Consider the following 19,282-nt stretch of genomic DNA (forward strand, 5'->3'; position numbering starts at 1 on the left):
ATTTTATAGTGTTGAGTTTTGCATTTTCACATAAATTGCATTTTATATTGTTAAGTATTGCATTTTCACATATATAAATGCAATCCGTCTATATATAAAATGCAAATTAAAAAATCAATATCTAAAATGCAAAACTCAACAATAAAAAATGCAATCTGCATATAACAAAAATGCAATCTGCCGAAATTCATTTATAGCTTCTACAATTATATATTGCATTATAGTGTTTACAATATTGCATTTTTTGTGCCACATGACAACACCAAATTGGATGTACGTTGTAACTTTAAAATTAGTTGAAATTCATTTATAACTTTAAAATTGGATGTACGTTTATATATATATATATATATATATATGTATATGCATTGATCGCAACATTATAGACTAATAATGCAACATTATAGACTAATAATGCATTGATCGCAACCATCCAATTCAAGGATCCAAGGGCTGAGATTAAGAAGGAAATAGGACACTTAGGGTGCAAAGGAGCCTAACGCACCCCTATATATATATATATATTATATTGTATAGTATTGGGGTCCTATTCTAATGCTTATAGCACCCTAATCCAAAATCAAGACTAAATCTCCATCCTTTGATTTTAAAATGAGTGGATGAGATTAAAGCTCACAAATCTCAATAAATAGTAGACAAAATATCAACAAAAGGGTAATATCGTCATTATGTTATCATATGATAATTTTCGTGGATGTTTTTTTTATATCAACATTGTGTATTACAAATATCAAGAATATGACATTAGAATATCAATAAGGACAAGAAAATATCAACACATTTTTATTGAGATTGGACATGCATAATATTGAGATTTTGCCTACAATATATTGAGATTTTTTGTTGCATTTGTTGATAAAAGCTGCTTATCAACATGTACGAAAATTGAAATATAATTTATCAAATTTCATCACCCGAACATCATCGGAACATATGCAATTGAGATCTCGTTGGAATCCTTATTAAATTATCTTTAATTTGATATATTTTTTGCGAAAAAATAATTTAAATCGAGAGAGTTACATAAATTTAAAGATTTGAGATGATTTTGAGGAGAGAGAAAGTACTTAGGTATAATTACTACATATAGGATCTGACATTAATACCCTTTTAATTTAACTAATAATTATTTAAATTTAAAATATATTACGCTTGGCATTATATTAACCACAAATCTAATTGTTAAAAATTGGTCTCAATTTTGAATTGATAATTAATTAGCAACTGATTACATTAAATTAAATTTAAAAAATTAACAAGCCCCATACATAAAACAATCCTTATTTAATTTGTAAATATCATTTAATTTGTTTGTTGGTTAGTATGAATCAAAGTATAACTCGATTTAATTGGGTGTATATTTATGTTATCTTTTCCAAATAGGATTAAGACTGGGACTTATTCTGCCTATAAATAGCCCTTAGTGTTTCATAACGCTGTGTCAGCGTTCCAGTGCATATTTTATTTGGCATAGTATTAGATCTTCCTTTGAGTATAATTTTTGAGGTTCGTCTACGCATTCTTTGTGACATATTTTTTGATATTCCTCCTACGCATCTTTGTGACAAATCGATGACTGATAAGGATAGTTGTGACACGTCGATGACTGACAAGGATCGTCGTGGCAAGTGTGGACGGAGATGTATTATGTGTGTTTGTGGTGTCATATTTGGAATAATTATATACATCTTAGTTTCTGAGTTCATGGTATCGCATATCTACATACAACAAGTACACGTTCGAGAAGATTTCAGTAGCTCTTCGTACCCTAATACCTCCATTGTTATTGACCTCAAATTCAAATATCCTCTCGATTCTAACGATCTCAACATTACTTTGTATGGTGCCTCCTCTTACCAAAGCTTCTCCCCCATCGGGAATTGCGTCATTCCAAGATTCAACGATGGCTTCATAACGGCGCATCGAGAGGCGGTTGTGGTACCGCATGGGCAGTCATGGGACGACGCACGACGGAGGCTTGCCGAAGGGTCAACGGTGGAGTTGAAGGTTGAGATGACCACCAGCTTTATATACAGACAATATTGCCGTGATTCAAACAACACTAGGGAGATTGAAAAGTGTCGGAATGCAACGCCAGTGAAGGTGGTGGCGGATTTTCTTCTGGATGGCTCCGGTGAGGGTTCGAGGATTAGTTGAATTTTGTTTTGTTTTTTCCTCTCGTTCTGTTCAACTTCATTCAAATTGCTTTTAGTTTTCGGATATATTTGTCGTTTTAGTTCTATTCATATTATTTTAAGTTTTGGTTACGTTCGAGTAATAGAATATAGTTTTTATTAGTTAATTAACTAATTATTGTTTTATATAATTACTCAAGGTGACTTTTTTATCAACAAACGGTGGAGTTAGAGGAGAGGCGAAGCCTAAGTGATGTATCATCCATACTTTTAAAAGATTTCAAAAAAACTAAAAAAAATACGTTTATTTGCGAATTGTGTAAGTTTCGAATGCATTAGAATATTTAGAAAAACAAAAGAAAGAAAAATATAAAAATGCATTAAATTTAATATAACAAAAAGTAAAGATACGCGAGTTAGATCTGTGAATTTGATGGATTTCTATGAATCCATATTATAATATTAAATTAAGATATAACACGGGCCTTTGGGTAGAAGGAGAGATGAATATCTATCTACATTAGTCATTCTTATATCTGAGTTTTATTATTTCTAGGAATGTGATTCTTTAATTAAAACTAGAATCATGGGTGCTATGCACGTATTAATGGAAGTGTTATATTGTTAACTCAATACCTAATTGCTAACTATAATTAAATAATATCCATTAGATATTTAAATTAAGGGCCTAGATCATCAACCACGAAATGTCAATACGATCAACAAAAAACATTAATAAAGTCATAGGATTAATTCCATAAAATATCAATAGGGGTATTAATGTCTATTAACTACATGTTTAGTTATAACTAACTTTTAAAAGAAATCCCAAAATGTTAAATTCATATAACATATATCAAATTAAAGATAATTTTATAAGGATTCCAACGATATCATGCATGCATATGTTCCGACGTCAAAATTTGAAAAAAATTTCAAAATTTTTTCAAGTTTTTCGTAAAGCAGAAATGTCAACATACTATATAAAATATGTCAATATAATACATGTAGAATGTCAATATAACCAATGAGTTAACATTCTTAAAGCATTGTGTTGACATTCTCAAAGCATTGTGTTGATATTTCCGAAACACTATATTGACATTTTCATCTAAAACCCTAATTTGACATTTTTTTTTCATCTTTTTTTATTTTAGTAATAAAAACGAAAATTACACGTGGCAAATTGTAGACCACGCGTTTTCTAAAATCATATGGCCTTAAATTAGTTGTAGTTAGCAATTAAGTGATGAGTTAGCAATTGATCACTCCCCTTATTCCTATTAACACATTAATTTGTAATTTTAAATTAATTAAATAAAATTAAAATCAATATGAACAATGAACAATATGAGTAACAATTTAACTTGTATGCGAATAAAAAATCCACACAAATTAACATTAAAGCATAATAAATTTGAAACAAATCAAATAATAATAATATTTAAACATTAAATCATGGAGGAGGAAGATAAAAATCTATCACAATATTAAACACAATGAATAATTACTCATCATTTTTAAAACTTCTTTATACACTACATTAACTTTAAAATTAAAATCAATTCCATCTTTATAAACTTCAATTCTTTACAATTCGTCACTCTTCAACAGAACTCATAGGTAAAATAATTTGTTTGTCATCTTTAAAGTCGTCCGTCTCACTTAAACCTACAATAAAATAATGAACAAAATCAATAATCTTGTGTACTTTCATGGGTCTCATTTTATGCTTTGCTCTACTGATATTTGAGCCCTCAAACGTTGCAATTCCTCCCTCTTTGTTGAGGTAGGATTCAATCCATTCCGCCCAAAATCCCGAACCTCTCACTATATGGAGTATTAACGATAAAGACTTGACAAATAAAAAGTGCTTTGAAAACCAATAGTAATAATACAAGAGGAAAGAAATCCTCATCATGAATAAAGTTAGGCATAATATGCTGACAGGTGCATACCAAATATTGTGCATAACGCTTGACTTCAGAACTCATTGAATCACCTCTTGTTGTGAAAGCTTTGATTACATGTAAACATCTTCCCGCATGCTGTGTTATTTCCAAGAAACAGACAACATAAGGATCCTCCAAACATATAAAAGTCTAATCAGGTAAATAGATGTTTCCTCAACAAAAGCAACTATCAAAAACTGTTTTACTCTCTTTTACCTTGTTCAAAATCAAAAGAAAGTAGTATATCACAATATTTTCAACGGCCCAGAAAGTGAAACCTGCATACGGAAATATGGGGCATCAATCCTTCGCTCAGCTTCAATCCCTGCTTTACGAATATCTTCCGAAGAAGACACCAATTTTGGGAAGGCACAAGACTGTATTAGAGGAAATTGTTGTGCTTCTAATTCTGCCAAAGGTAGTATCGTGTTGGCAAAGGTTACCTGTGAAGCATAACGTATTAACGTTTAAACCAAATTTAAATGATATAGTAAAACCTCTCACTCACTCCACTTATCACAACACTCACTCCACTCAATCACACATTTATTGGCCTTTAAATTATATATATTTAATTTAATAAAATTTTTTAAATTAAATGGCAATCTTGTAATTTTTTCCAAAACTCCCCTTTTATATATTGTATAGATATGAATCCAGTCGAACGTGGTTTTTTTATTTGGAAACATATATGAAACTATTATTTTCATTAACTACAAAAATATTCTACCTATCCCCAAGAGTATGAATTATTTCTTTTTTTATTTGACCCTAAAGAGCATGAACTTTCTAATTTTGAAAAATTCAAACAACATATTTATAATGCTTCTAAGAGCACTCCCAATGGCACTCCCTTATTTCTCCCTTATTTCTCTCTAACTCCTGCCACATCAGCGCCACATCAGCATCACATTTTATCCCCAGTTTTTAGCCAACTGCTACATTGGTTTCTCCCTTATTTCTCCCTAACTCAACATTTCATTTTTACATCATTATTTTTTATATTATTTAATTTTCCCTACAAATGTATTTAATAAATAGACTAATAATGAACAATTCATCGTTGTATTAATCATTGGAAAATATAATACAACGAGAAAAAAAAAATTACAAATAAAAAACGCAAATAAACAAAGATTTAAAAAAAAAAAAACTAAGACGGAGGGGCCGGAGGGGCGTCGGGATCGAGGCCCATCGTAATCTGCAGGCTTTGGATGCATTTCCAGAGGGCCGCCTTTTCTTCAGGGGTCCCGCCGCCGGTGAAGTACAGCGTGTACATCTGCGTCAGATTGGCGACATTGCTCGAATAAGTGGCTTTTTCTAAGTCGATGTGGGGTTCCGACTCGACTTCCGACGTTGTGCCCTTCCCCTTCCGCCTCCCCTTCGCCTTCTTCGCTCGCTCCGGGCGCTCGTGCGGACCATCCCCACTCAAGTCGATGTGGGTCGCGCTCCCCTCGCTCTCCGAAACGCTAACTCGCGAGCGCACCGATTTCCCGTGCAGCGCGACGTGCATCCCCGTCCGGAATTTGGGGAGATCCTTCAGCTTATCGTAGATGTTCCAATACTTGAACCCCTTCGACAAGTACTTGCCACAATACCTCTGCATGGCCTCATCTCGGACCATATGCTCGTTCTGGCCACTGGGCATGTTCGCCAACAAGTTAGAATAAATACCGTTGAAGTGGCCGCAGTCCCTCATGAGGCGCTCCCAATGCCGACGGATCGCCTCGCTGCCATGGTCCTTCATTGAGGCAGTCTTGTGGCTCCTGTACTTCGCGGCAACCCGCTCCCAGAATATGATCTCAGTCTGGTAGTTGCTGCGCTCCGCGTTCTGTGACGTGTCCGCCCAGCAGGTGGCTATCAGCTCGGACTCTTGCAGAGTGTAAGTAGTCCTTACCCGCTTCGGCCTCTCATCGGAACCCGTATCAGTCGCAGCCGACGACGCCGGCGCCTTCCCCCTCCCGCTCCTAGAAGGCAGCTCGGTGGGCGTTTCTTCCACCTCGAAGTCCTCCGCGCTCAGTGTCGCGGCCTGAGATTCTTGGTCGCCTGGGGTTGATCCGGGGGTGTCGAACTGGGGCCGATACACATCGTCGGCTGGAGAGGGCATTCTGCCGGCAGAGTTGAAGTACGGAGAAAGTCTCCGCGCCGGAGGAGTCTGCAAAGGAGACGGACCCGCGTATGGAAGTTAGCCGGGAGGAGAACCCATCGCCAACAACGAGTGCATCCACTGCTCGTTTGCTTCATCCGTGTTGGGAATTTGTGAACTCGACTCTTTTCCCTTACCCTTACCCTTACCCGAGCGAGAATTTTTCTTCCAAAAGCTCATAATTTTTGGAAGATTGATGAAGATTGAAGATTGGGAGAAGAGATTGAAAATGGAGAGAATGAAGATTGTGGGTGATGAATGGAGGAAGTGGAGGAAATATTTATAGGGGTGGGATGTAAAAATAGCCGTTGGGCCGGAAAAAAAAAAAAAAAATTTAAATATCGCCGATTTATCGCCGAGCGTCGCCCACAGTGGCCGGCGATCGCTCGGCGATAATCCGGCGAAAAAACGCCGCTTGGCGAAATAACGGTAAGAAAATCGCCGAATTATCGCCGATTTCACCACAACGGCCAGCGATAATCCGGCGATGTTCGGCGATTTTTCGCCGGATTTTCGCCACCCCCATTGGGAGTGCTCTAACACCTTAATCCAAAACTAAGACTAAATCTACCCCTATAGATTTTTAAAATGAGCAGATGAGATTATAGCTCACAAATTTCAATAAATAGTACACAAAATATCAACAAAAGGGTAATACCGTCACTATGTTATCATATGATAATTTTCGTGGTTTTTTTTTTAAAATCAATATAGTGTATTACAAATATCATCAATATGACATGGAGATATCAATACAAGTACGAAAATATTAACACAGTTTTATTGATATTTTACACACACTATATTGAGATTTTTTTTTGCATTTATTGATAAAATTTGTTTATCAACATGTACGAAAATTGAAATATAAATTATCAAATTTCATCATCCGAAAATCGTCGGAAGATATGCAATTCATATCTAGTTGGAATCCTAATAAAGTTACCTTTAATTTGATATATTTTTTGCAAAAAAAATAATTTAAATCGAGAGAGTTACGTAAATTTAAAGTTTGGAGATGATTTTGATGAGAGAGAATTGACATTAATACCCTTTAAACTTATTTATTAATTATTTAAATTTAAAATATAATACACTTGTCATTATTTTAACCATTGAATCTCTTAATCAAATGGCTAATAATTGTTCTTATTTTTTTTATTGTAAATTAGTTAGTAATTGATCTCTATAGTTCTGAGTGCTACCATAGTTATAGTGACAATGTACCACCAATTACATCCGTTGGATCTCTATATAGACGCATCAGATTCAATCACAGACCCAGAAAGTATAGCTCGTGGGGTCGGACCGAAAATTTAATATTAGTATATAATATTTAAATAATAATTAAAAAATATATTAAATAATTAATTTTATTATTTTGTTATCCATATTACGTTTTGTTACTATCGAAAACAAAATTTGTAAAACTTAGAATTAAATCAATTAACTATGCTAATTAACATTTTTTTAATATTTAACATACTTATATGATCTACTAAAGCTAAATTAGCTACACAAAATAAACAAGCACACAGTGTCAAATATATTGATTACTAGTAGTTTATAGCATAAAACTAAAAGATAATGAAATAAAAATAAAAAATAAAGAAAATATTCCTAGATTTACTAAATAGCCGCCCCCTCTTAGTTTATAGTTTTCTTTCAAATTCAAAATTCATCAACTTCAAAATTCATCAATAGAGCTTCCTCTATACAAAATTTTTACAGTATCTTTAAATTTATTTTCTTCTCTAAATTTCCTTCCTATTATAATCAACAATAATGTTTCTCTACATTTCTCTACTCTTTTCTCATTTATTCTCTAGTTTTTCGTAGAAGTGGAGTTGTCGTACGTGGGGTCGGGAGGCAGAACTGCCGTGGGTTGGCGGATTATTATAGAGCTTCCCAAGCAGTACTCACAGACCGACGATGGGGTCGGCCAACCCCGCCCGACCCCACCTGCGTCCGCCATTGATCAGATTGATTTGTAGAAATAGAGTACGGATTGCATGTTAATGTATTAGATATTGCGTGCTAAGGGTGTATCCGACAATCCATTTTGATTTGATTTGAATCATTTATGGATATCCCACTAACTCACGGAGCGTATTTTTTGTAAAAATCAAATTCTAAATGAGAAGAGACTCTCTCTCTCTCCACTCATCCATGACGCTGATTTCGATACCATAGGAACACATCGAGAAATTTTGGTATTTTTTGTAAAAATCAAATTCTAAATGAGAAGAGACTCTCTCTCTCCACTCATCCATGACGTCGATTTCGATACCATAGGAACACGTCGAGAAATTTCAGAAAAAAGGATTAATTTTGCTGACCTTTTGAAATTTGACATTTAATTCGCTGACCTTTCAAAATATGGGATCGAGACATGCGAATTTTTCAGAATAAGAGATTTTTTTGCATTAATTCAATAATATATTTGATTATAGCGCTTCACATGGAAAATGCCCGCGTCGACCATAGTGAATGTTAGCACATCATCGTGAACAATGTCGTTGATAATACGAAAGTCGGACCAGCTAGCGTGGAAATGGCAGCCACTCACAATCTTCAACAGACGAACTGGCCAACCCCTCCTTCCTCGCGGCGTGATTAGACGACAATCGAAAGGGAGATCCGCTCCATGAAGAGCCACAAATTCTGGTGGAATGCGCTACAAATACATTGATTAAGCACTTAAGTCAGTCTCAAACAAGTCGAGTAAAAAAAAACAAAGCAGAACACCACAACACTTTACCAACTCATTCAAACTAGTATCTTCGGAAAACTTTTTCGTGAATGAAGGCAGGCGGAGGTAATCAATGGTTCCGTTGTTGCCCATAAATTAAAGGAGTTTGAAGATTTCAGTGATATTTCGATGAGCTCGTTTGATTTTGCAACGCCTATATAACACCTCTCTACCACACTTGTTACTATCTATCCAAAAAGATTTGATTAGCCACAACATTGCAACAAGACTACCATCTTCTTAAACACGACAAAAGCGGGTAGATATTGGTCATGTTAATGCAGTGGCTGAGATGGTCAACACCATACGCCATAGTCTGCTGATTTTCAGCCGTTTCAGAAGGCCAATCAATGAGATTGAAACGGTTGATTTTGGAATTATATGCATTGTATCTAAGTGAATTTAATTTCCAAATAATGGTTCCAATTAAAAATCGGTTCAATACTATATGGAAATTCTCACAATTCTAGTTGTAAAAATATTATATATTTTACACATTCATAATGCACCACTAACGTCGATTTAGTTTTCCTTAAAAATAGGTTGATCATTTAATAGCTCCCAAAAATAATCGGTATTATAATCAAACTTAAAATTGGGATCTAAATAATGTATGGTAGAAAAACATTTTTAATAAATTCCCATATAAACCAAGTATTTAATATGGAGGTATTTTGTTAGTAATGGATTTAATTGTTAGTAGAATTAAACGTAGGTGAATATATATTTGCATTAATTCAATAAGCAACGCAAATTTAATCGAATAATATATCAAAGGTTATCTTCATTTGTTAGTATTAAATCACATAAAGTTGATTAAATTGATTATATTCATGTTAACTCATCATTAATTAAATAGAATTTGGCAATAGCAGTTCCGATTATAAAATTTAAGCGTGAAACATGTGCGTTCAAAATGCATGCATTAATAAAGATATTTTCAGTTTATATTTTTTTTAAAAATACGCGTGTTTGTGGAATAAATTTTTTTGCAACTACCTCCATCAACTCTTATCTACCGTGAATGCTTTTACGCATTATGCAAGGCCGGCGTTCAACAAGAACCTAGGATAGACAACATAAGATTTATTAATGGCTCAACCATAACCAATAAATGTTCCGGATGTGAAGTTGCTACACAGATTTGTGTATAAAGTGAAACAACCACACAATACAAAGTTTCCATCAGTCATTGTAAACCCTAAAACTCTATACAAAATGAACTTCAAAATCCCTCCACAAGCCATGTTCTTCTACAGAGGGAAATGGTCTCAAGAAATGGATGCCATGCTCATTCCTACATTGATCACTTTGCGGAGTGGACGTCAATGGGAGGATGCCAATTTGCCCGATGAGGTGCTCCGCAATGTCCGTGCAGTGCTTAATCACCATTTGGGGTTGATCTAACAACCGATGACATAGCAGTTCGAGTGAAATTGTTGCTCGGTACAGACGGTTCAAAAAATTGGTCAAAACCAACCGAGTTCAGTGGAATCCTCAAGACCGGATCGTGTCTGCCGCGGACTCGACGTGGAAGGTTATTTTCCAAGTTTGTGTATTTCCAATGATGAAGTCAATAACCATAACTTAAACTGTAGTATTTATAATCACAGCTTTCTTTTGTAATTTGGCTTGTCAGAGTGATGCTTTGACTGTTGCGTACTACTACCGCGACGAGCCAGATTTCAACCTTCTTGCGAGCTTCTTCGGCTTGTACGATGTCAAGGACGAATTCCCTCGGGAGGTCATTACAATATCAGAAAATTCTGAGGAGGTGATATTGCTTTCTAACTCCGACGTCCCGAACGCACCCATACGAGTCAAGCCAAATTCTTCGCCACCCGACTCTGATGAAGTGACCTCACTGATGCCGGTGGCAACCACGATTGTAAGGCGCAAGCTTTTTGATGTGGAAGTACCAAGCTTCCCTGAACTTGATTCGTCATCATCTCCTACGCGCGATCACACCGGGAAGAGTAGTATTTTCTCTTCACCCAAAGGCTCTTCTTGTGCATCATGGAGTCCTCCGCCATAGTCAAGTTAAGTTTCCTCAGACGTCGGCGAAGTAATGTAGTATGAACTATGGCTTTGAATTTTGTCTAATGTTGGGGTTGTTTGAAATGATCATTAATTTCATGTTGTTAGATTCGATTGAGTTGGAGATTTGTAATGTTGAAAAATCAGAACATAGATACATACCAGTGTGGAATGTAATATGAAGGTCAAAGTGGCATGGAGAAATTAGGAACCCAAATAGTGATACAAAGTAGAGCCTAATATGAGGGGTTTAAAACAATAGATTAAAAGCCACGGTTCATAATAATGTGAAGGTCACAAGGAGTCTGTAATATGTGTGACTACAAAAGACTAGACTTAGGTCGATGCATATACAAGCTGCTTGTGTAATTGCGTCGCCAACTAATTACAAAATAACATCACTACATAGTTCTCTCATTTCAAACATAATGAGGTAGTAATAACCAAAAGGAAACAACTAATATATGCTAGACAATAGACAAAAGTGATGCACTTTTTATTTGCACTATAAATACCTGCAAGTATACAGAGTAGGTATAGTATAGCAAAAGGTTAGTACCGGGTATCGAACACGGGGAAGATGTACACAAAGTGTCTATCCTCTACTAGAACTCAATTACTATCTGGAGAAACAAGAATTTTTGGAAACTTTTGAAAACAGTAAATATTAAAAACAGTAAACAATTAAATGCAAGCAAATCACGGAGAGAAAAGTATAGAGATAAGGGGAATTCCAGGGATGTGCTTTCGCTTTTATGGTTATACAAATTCCAAACTACAATACCCTAGCACAGTTAATACTTTGAAAGGACGAGTCACCTAGCTTATGCTCATGCGATACAAACGTTGATTACTAACATTAGGGTTGTCAATCCTAACACGTAACTCCAAAAAGCTCCTAAGACCCTTGAAAAGTCCTCACTCTCAATTAACAGTGCCGTATTAAAGGAAGCTAACTGTAGTGTCTACTAAGTGGATCTAACTCGCTAGAACTCTGTCACAGTTATGAAGCAAGTTGTATTGAATCATACATAATTGTGTCACTCAATTATGAAGCATCATGATTAACTTAGGGAAGAAACAAAGTAAAAACAAAATGGATATTAAATAGAAAACGGAATTGTATAACCAAAGTTGCTACTAACACATCCCTAGAATCCTATGAGTTTAGTTACACATGACTGAATAAACTAAAAACATAGATTGAAGGGAAAGCAATTTGAACATAAAACTAAAGCAAATAAAACCCGTAGGTTGAATCCTTGTCGTTCTTGATGTTCTTGAAATCCTTCTTCAACTCCTTGCACAATTGAAGTACTCTAGCTTTTGATCTCTATGAATGTGTTCTTGTTGTGTGTCCAAAAGAAAAACCTCCTTTTGATGAAGCTTGAGGTCCTATTTATAGGGGAAGATTATTCCTCATCGTAGAAGGAAAAGATCTTCAAAATTTGGTAAATCTTGGAGCAAATCTAGGGTTGGTCGGATTCGCCGCCTTTCTCCGGCGGTCGCCGCGTTGGAGTCCAGAGATTCTGACCCTTCGGTGGCGGACCGCCACCTGTCCTCCGGCGGTCGCCGGGCGAGACTCTTCTCCTAGCGTAAATTTCCGAGGCGGGCCGCCACATAGCTCTGCCCGTCAGGCGCCGGCGGTCGCCGTACATCTTCGCGGCGGTCGCTGGTCGCCGTCTGACTCCAGATTTCCAGACTATGCGTTTTTACTCCCCTTTTCGGCTCAAATATGCACATTTCTCACAAAACACGTCAAAATACCAAAATGTATAGAATATGCAAATAATGGACATGTAGAATGATTTTTATAACAAAAACGGACCAAATAATGGCCTTGAAATAGTGCAAAATCCGGGCGTATCAAAAAGACCAGCCACCATATCTTCATGTCGTTCATGCTTAAAGCTTGTTGTCAGATTCCAAGAGATCAAACACAAAGGCTGCACGAGCAGTTTCGGGCAAGCCCCGAAACAGATCAAGAAGTTCGGGTTTTTTAACAAGCTTCTTTGAAATATAGAACTGTAGTTTGAGAGATAAGCCTGGAATACCTCCTAGTTGATCAAAAACCTCAGACCTCTTGTTGCTCAGATCGAACTTATAACCGATCCTAGAAGAAATCTCTTTCAAACGTTCATTTGTGTCGGTGTGAATGGACCCATGAGAGTTAGAACTCCATCCATCTTGTCTTCTACTTTTCGCTTCTTGATCACCTTCTTGGTAACCTTTTTCCCTGCCATAGTGTTAGGTTTGGTATACTGAAAAACATGTTTCGAGCAAGTTTCGCTCGAATAGAATCTTGCTTGTATACGTAAAACTCTATAATCCACTTTTAACCCGATTCAGTATTATTCGAGCAGTTTCGCACGAATAGAATCAGTATATTATTATATTGTGTTTGCTTGTGCATTTATAAGATGTTTTATAAACATTTAAATGTATAAGAAGCAAACAAAGTCTAAGTCTTTTGCTTAGTAGACTGGTTGTGGGCATCGTACACTTTAAGGTAACACAATCGGTTCTATGCCATGCTTTGCAAAAGAAAAAGAAGAATTTCACAACCCAGATATGCTTAGACTACCTATCGTGAAAGGTTGCAATGTCAGTCCGATTATTTCTAAGCCTTACTGAAATAAGATGACGTTGGTGTGGTATATCACTGAATGGATCTAACAGCAAGACATGTCTTTATGCTATCTAATGAAAGAATGGGTCTTGATAAATAACTATTTCTTAATCTACATACGTTAGCATTGAGATACGGTATTGATTATGCACTACTTTGACTTATCAAATAGTGCGGGTTTTTCGCAACCCAATAATCCTGATATATTGGGTGGTGGTGATTAATATCTAGCAGTGCTAGGATTGCTATTATGTTGAATCATGCGCGAGGTGGGTCTCATTTGATAATGTCCTCAAGAGGAGGTTGAACAAGGTTTTATTATTCAGAAAACTGGTCAGTTGGAGTTTTATCGCTCTATGAATAATAATTAAATGTTTCTTGCTAAGTCCACTCTTGGAATTAATAAGATGTTAATTAATTAAGTCCATAGCAGACATTAATTAATTAATGGACATTTATATCTTAAGCGCGGGAAATAAATAATATAAATAATGGAAACCCGGATTACTTGTAATTTCGGATTTGGATGGGGAGTGCAATATTACTTCTGTAGTGGCTGCTCGTAATATTCTAATATAAGCTTGTATTAAATTGTGAGTTCAATTTAATTAGTAAAAAGCTAATTTGGAGAGTCCATATCCAAAACCTTCCATAGATCCCTGACTGGGCCCAATATGAACTTAATATAAATAGGAGAATAAATGAGAGACAGAATTAATTAATCAGTAGTAGAAATTTTCGTTCCCCTCTAATTTTAGAGGAGCTCGAAATTTCTCTCAGTTCTCCTCCATGAGATTTTTCTGTCTTCTTTATCTGAGTCATAGTATTTTGTTAAGACCAGCCCACCCTGATATCAAGATACAGTTCAGGAACCAGTTAGAAGATATGTGGTCTAGTATTGAAGATCATCACGTGGAGAAGGTGCGAGCAATCATCGATTCTTTGGAGAATCAAATCAGTACCCTAAACCGTATAAATCATGTTTTAGGATTTATATTTTTTAAGCATGAATTATTTGTGTTCTAGCATGCAATTATCTGTTTAACATGTGAATTGATTAATTGCATAATTAGTCAAATAGATCCGTATCTGATTTATTTGTTTTGTATAAGTCTTCCGTTGTGCAAGGGGCACCAAACCCTGCCATAGAACCTGAGCTAGAAGCAGCCCCTACCGTGGTTCCTGTCCCCCCCACTGCCCCTCTATGCCCCTGCTCCAGGACAGACGCCAACCCCAGCAGCAGCAGCAGATCCAGGCACTCCTCCTTCGGTGGCAGATTGGCTCTCATCGATCATCTCAGGCAAGACCTCTTTCGGGTAAACCATATCAGGAAATAGATCTTATAAAGTCATGGGGTGGGATGTCTCATCCTCGGCTGGAACCTCATCTTTATTCCCGTAAATGGTCCCCACAGCAGTACCAACGTCTACACGCCGTTCACCATCAGCACGGTCGTAAGCAAATACCTCTTTCCAGTCTTCGTATTGAGGCCACGATTTGTTCCGCATATACTTGGCATTTTTGTCTTTCTGGACTCAGACATTCAAGACACAGATATCAACAATTAGACCCGCATAAATAAATTGAACTAACTTAGTGATGGTAATAAATAAAGTCATGCTGTAACTCATATCAAGACAACCATGTAATCGCAACATAACCAAGCAGTAAACAGCATTACAATGAAGATCAGGTTGCAACATGGTTTCGAATAACAGACCACATACCTTACAAAAAAGCGCCCATGACTCGTCATCACATTCAATTCGGTAGGTACCATCTGAATTGAAGCCAATGCCGTTGTGGTTAAGCATCATCTTAAGTGATTCGTGATTCCTCTTCCTAGTAATGTGCGGGTGTGGCTGTATATCAGTCTTTGGAAATTCACTCTTTATCGCCTCCTTCCCCCGAACAAGGTAACCAGTGCGGAAGCCATTGTCGGCCTTCCATCCATTAGCGGTCAACTCCTTTAACGTTGCCATTAGGATCTCTTCTTCACGAACTGACCATATACGTCTCGACCTGTCAGATTTCGCGTTCCTGTTGGGGACCAAAACCTTGCTACCTAACATCATAAAAGACACCATTTAAATGACAACCGTATATTCCTTTTGATTTCCAGTAGAGTAAGAACTATAGAGAACAAATAGACTATTACCCACTGGGCTTCATTTGTCGTCGCTACCTTCATTGTGTTGTGAGGCCATATCAAACAAGCAGTAGATGAATTTGGCACTGATAATGCATTAGAAACCGTATCAGCCCAGGCCCCAAGCAGACTAATTATTTAGTTGACAACATAGTTCCATAAACCTCAAAATTGAAATTTATGTTGAATCTTTCATCAAATGGAGTATCGGCTCCGTAATAAATGTGAAATGAGGGCAAATATGACAATTAGGCTTCTTATCATAAGTTTCCATATGGCAAATCAAAAAGAGTATAAGCTATCTTATAAACTATACTAGGGCAATCAAACGGCGTACTGAGATAAGCTATCTTATGAACTCTCAGCCATATCAAGAAAAACCCAATATGACTACCCTATCTTATATTGCCCTATCAAGGCAATCAAACGCGCCCCTAGTATATGTTATGTGGAAACCGGACTCAAAATAATCTATCAACATATCATGTTTCATAGTCAATGCAAATAATCTATTTTTGGACATCTTCACACAGGCAACCAAATTACCACGAGCATCATTGATAGTAAGGCGAGAATTCTTGATACTAACATCAAATCCTTTCTCCAGCAATTGACCAAGACTCAAAATATTACTTTTCATGGCAGGCACATAATAGACGTCATATATAAAACCATGATTTCCATTCTTCAGCTTAATCAGGATGTTACCTTTTCCTTGAACAACAACTTTTGAGGAATCTCCAAAGGTCACGTCCCCATAAAATGTCTCTTTCAGCTCCACGAAGAGTTCTTTATTCCCGCATATGTGATTGCTTGCTCCAGTGTCCAAGTACCTCATGCTGCACTGATCACCTTCAAGTCCTTTGTGAATAAAAAGAGAGGTTGAAGTTACCTGCTCATTTTCATCTCCACCATCGGCATAATTGACTTGTTGATTGGACCTGGTATTGTCGGCTGTTGGACACTCATAACTGTAATGCCCGAATTCGTGACAAGTATAGCACTCGACATTTGCTTTATCAAATCCTTGTTGATTGTAGGAATGAGAATAACCGCCTCTATATTGACCTCTTCCTCGTCCTTGTTGTCCATAAGAATTTCGACCTCTGCCTCGATAGGTGAAATTATGACGTCCTCCCTTGTTTTGATAATTATGGCCTCGTCCTCCGTGATTTTGGTAATTCTGTCCACGTCCTCCATCATACTGGTAATTTTGGCCGCGTCTTCCTCGACCACGATAGCCTCGACCTCGACCTCGGTTGTATCCTCCACGTGATGTCCCATACTCAGACTTCTTATTTTCTTGAATTGACATCTTCGCTTGTAGCATATGCTCAAGTGACGGAATGATCTTTTTCTTCATGCGTTGCCAGTGGACTTCCAAGCTGCTCTGCAACTGGTCGATGGACATGGTGTTGAGATCTTTTGATTCTTCGATAGCTGCAACGACGTGCTCAAATTTTGACGTCAAGGAACGAAGAATTTTCTCAATGACACGAACATCTTCAATGTTCTCTCCTTGCCTTTTCATTTGATTTACAATAACTAATGTTCTTGTGAAGTAGTCTGAAATGCTCTCCGTTTCAGACATGGCCAAACTTTCGAACTCGCTACGTAGGATCTGCAGTCGAACTCGTATGGCCTTATCAACGCCGGTGAAAGCATTCTTCAGAATCTCCCAGGCTTGTTTTGACGTGGTGGCGGCACTTACTTTCTCGAACGTGGTTTCATCAATACCTTGATAGATATTGAAAAATGCCTTCTTGTCTCGTTTCCTTGCATCTTTGAGGGCGTTCCTATGGTTGTTCGTCAGGGCATCTTCGGCTTCTTGGGAGGCAGGTTCAGTGTAGCCGTCTTGAACTATATCCCACAACTCTTGTGATTGCAACCAGACTCGCATCTAAATACTCCAATTTCCATAATTGTGTTTCTCCAATTTAGGAATCTGAGGTTGAACCATGTTCAACGTTGCCGCCATAGGTAGGATCGAGTGGCTTTGATACCAGATTTGTTGGAAATTTGACACACAAAATATAGGAACACTCAACAAGGATGAAATATGGAGGATAAATATTTATAGGCTTCTCACAAAAGGATTACAAAATACAATCAAAGTGCTTCAGCACTACAAAGCTTTCTTCTCTCTTTCTCACTTGAGCTACGGCTCTTTTCTCTCCAACTCACTCACTTACAATTCTAACTTGATTGATTTTACAACAAACAACTACACCTCTATTTATAGGTGTATAAAGTCGGTTAAGCACCGATTCCTAAAACTAGAGACCTTCTAGTTAGCACTAATTAATTAAATAATACAAGTTGATAATTTCCAAACTAGATTACACATATATGCTACGTCTCCTAGCTGTCACTTTATACTTAATGAGGAAGTCTTCAAATGCCACCCACAAAATACTACCGCCTGATGTAGTGCAAATGTGGCTACCTTCTTAGCCATGAATTACTCACAAATTTACACCACCAAGATAAGGTGGTGATGCAGCACCTTCATCACCACTTCTTAATTATGAAGTAATTGAGTTAGGAATTTCAACAAAAACGCATTAACTTCTCAATCGTTAGACCAAAGACAATGCTACTAGTCCCAAAACCTCGCGAGAAGAACCGAGGTTACCCGCTCTTTGTGACAATGCACTTCATTCCGGCAGCTTTGGCAGCTGCAAGGCCAATCCCACTGTCTTCAATGACAACACAACTAGAGGCGGACCTAAGTGGTGTCATGGGGTTCAAACCCCCAACAATTTTTCGTTTTTAGTATATATAATATATGGGCAGTGATAAAATGCAAACTTATATATTGTACAAACTCAAAACTCCTCAACACGGCTTCAATACAGTTTTAATACAATATCAACACAGTGTAAAATTTCAAGATTTTAATGTCAACACAGTATCAATCATTGACTACCGTTGAAATTCTGTTGACATTTTACTTGTGATGTTTTTTTTTTTTTGTGATTTGTTGACATTTTTCAATAGTCCAGATCATAGTTTTGAGTTTGTACAATATTTAGAATTTTCATTTGATCATATTCCTATAAAAAAAATAATACAGTTGGTTGACAACCCTGACTTCCAAGCTAGAGGTAAGGGGGTTCGAAACTTGTAGCTAGCGGGTTCTGTGTGATTTTTAATAAACTAAACAGTGACTAATTTTTTTTTTGTTCGAATCTTGAAGCTGCGGCCCATGTTCTTTTTTCATATGCTAAACAAGAGTAATTTTTTTTTAATTTATCACTAGTTAATTTTTTGTTTACTTCTTCATTCCATTTTTTAGTTCAGTATACGAATCTTGAAAAGGTAGCTACTGAAATGCTCGAAAACTCAGCTACTTCACATGCATTTTTGCAGTCCAGATCCCTACTTTGCAACACCAGGTCGAAGGGGCAGCGGTTTCTTCTCAATAAGCGCCATAAACAGCTCAGTCTTTCGCTTGTGAA

At 36.8% G+C, this 19,282-nt stretch overlaps 1 protein-coding gene across 1 annotated transcript; it reads right to left on the reverse strand.

Moving 5' to 3' along the window:
* Positions 1-14,648: 14,648 nt before the first annotated feature.
* LOC148934066 (uncharacterized) lies at positions 14,649-17,721 on the reverse strand. Its single transcript, XM_089062169.1, has 4 exons — positions 16,530-17,721; positions 15,831-15,907; positions 15,400-15,737; positions 14,649-15,201 (listed from the first exon to the last, which is right to left on the reverse strand). Exons 1-3 carry the CDS (start codon positions 17,719-17,721, stop codon positions 15,654-15,656), a joined length of 1,353 nt encoding a protein of 450 aa, XP_088918295.1. The 3' UTR covers positions 14,649-15,201; positions 15,400-15,653.
* Between the last annotated feature and the right edge of the window lie 1,561 nt (positions 17,722-19,282).

This window comes from Salvia hispanica, chromosome 1, assembly GCF_029641045.1.
Source record: "Salvia hispanica isolate PSC_SH4W2 chromosome 1, Shi_PSC_v1, whole genome shotgun sequence".
In the NCBI taxonomy this organism is placed as follows: domain Eukaryota; kingdom Viridiplantae; phylum Streptophyta; class Magnoliopsida; order Lamiales; family Lamiaceae; genus Salvia; species Salvia hispanica.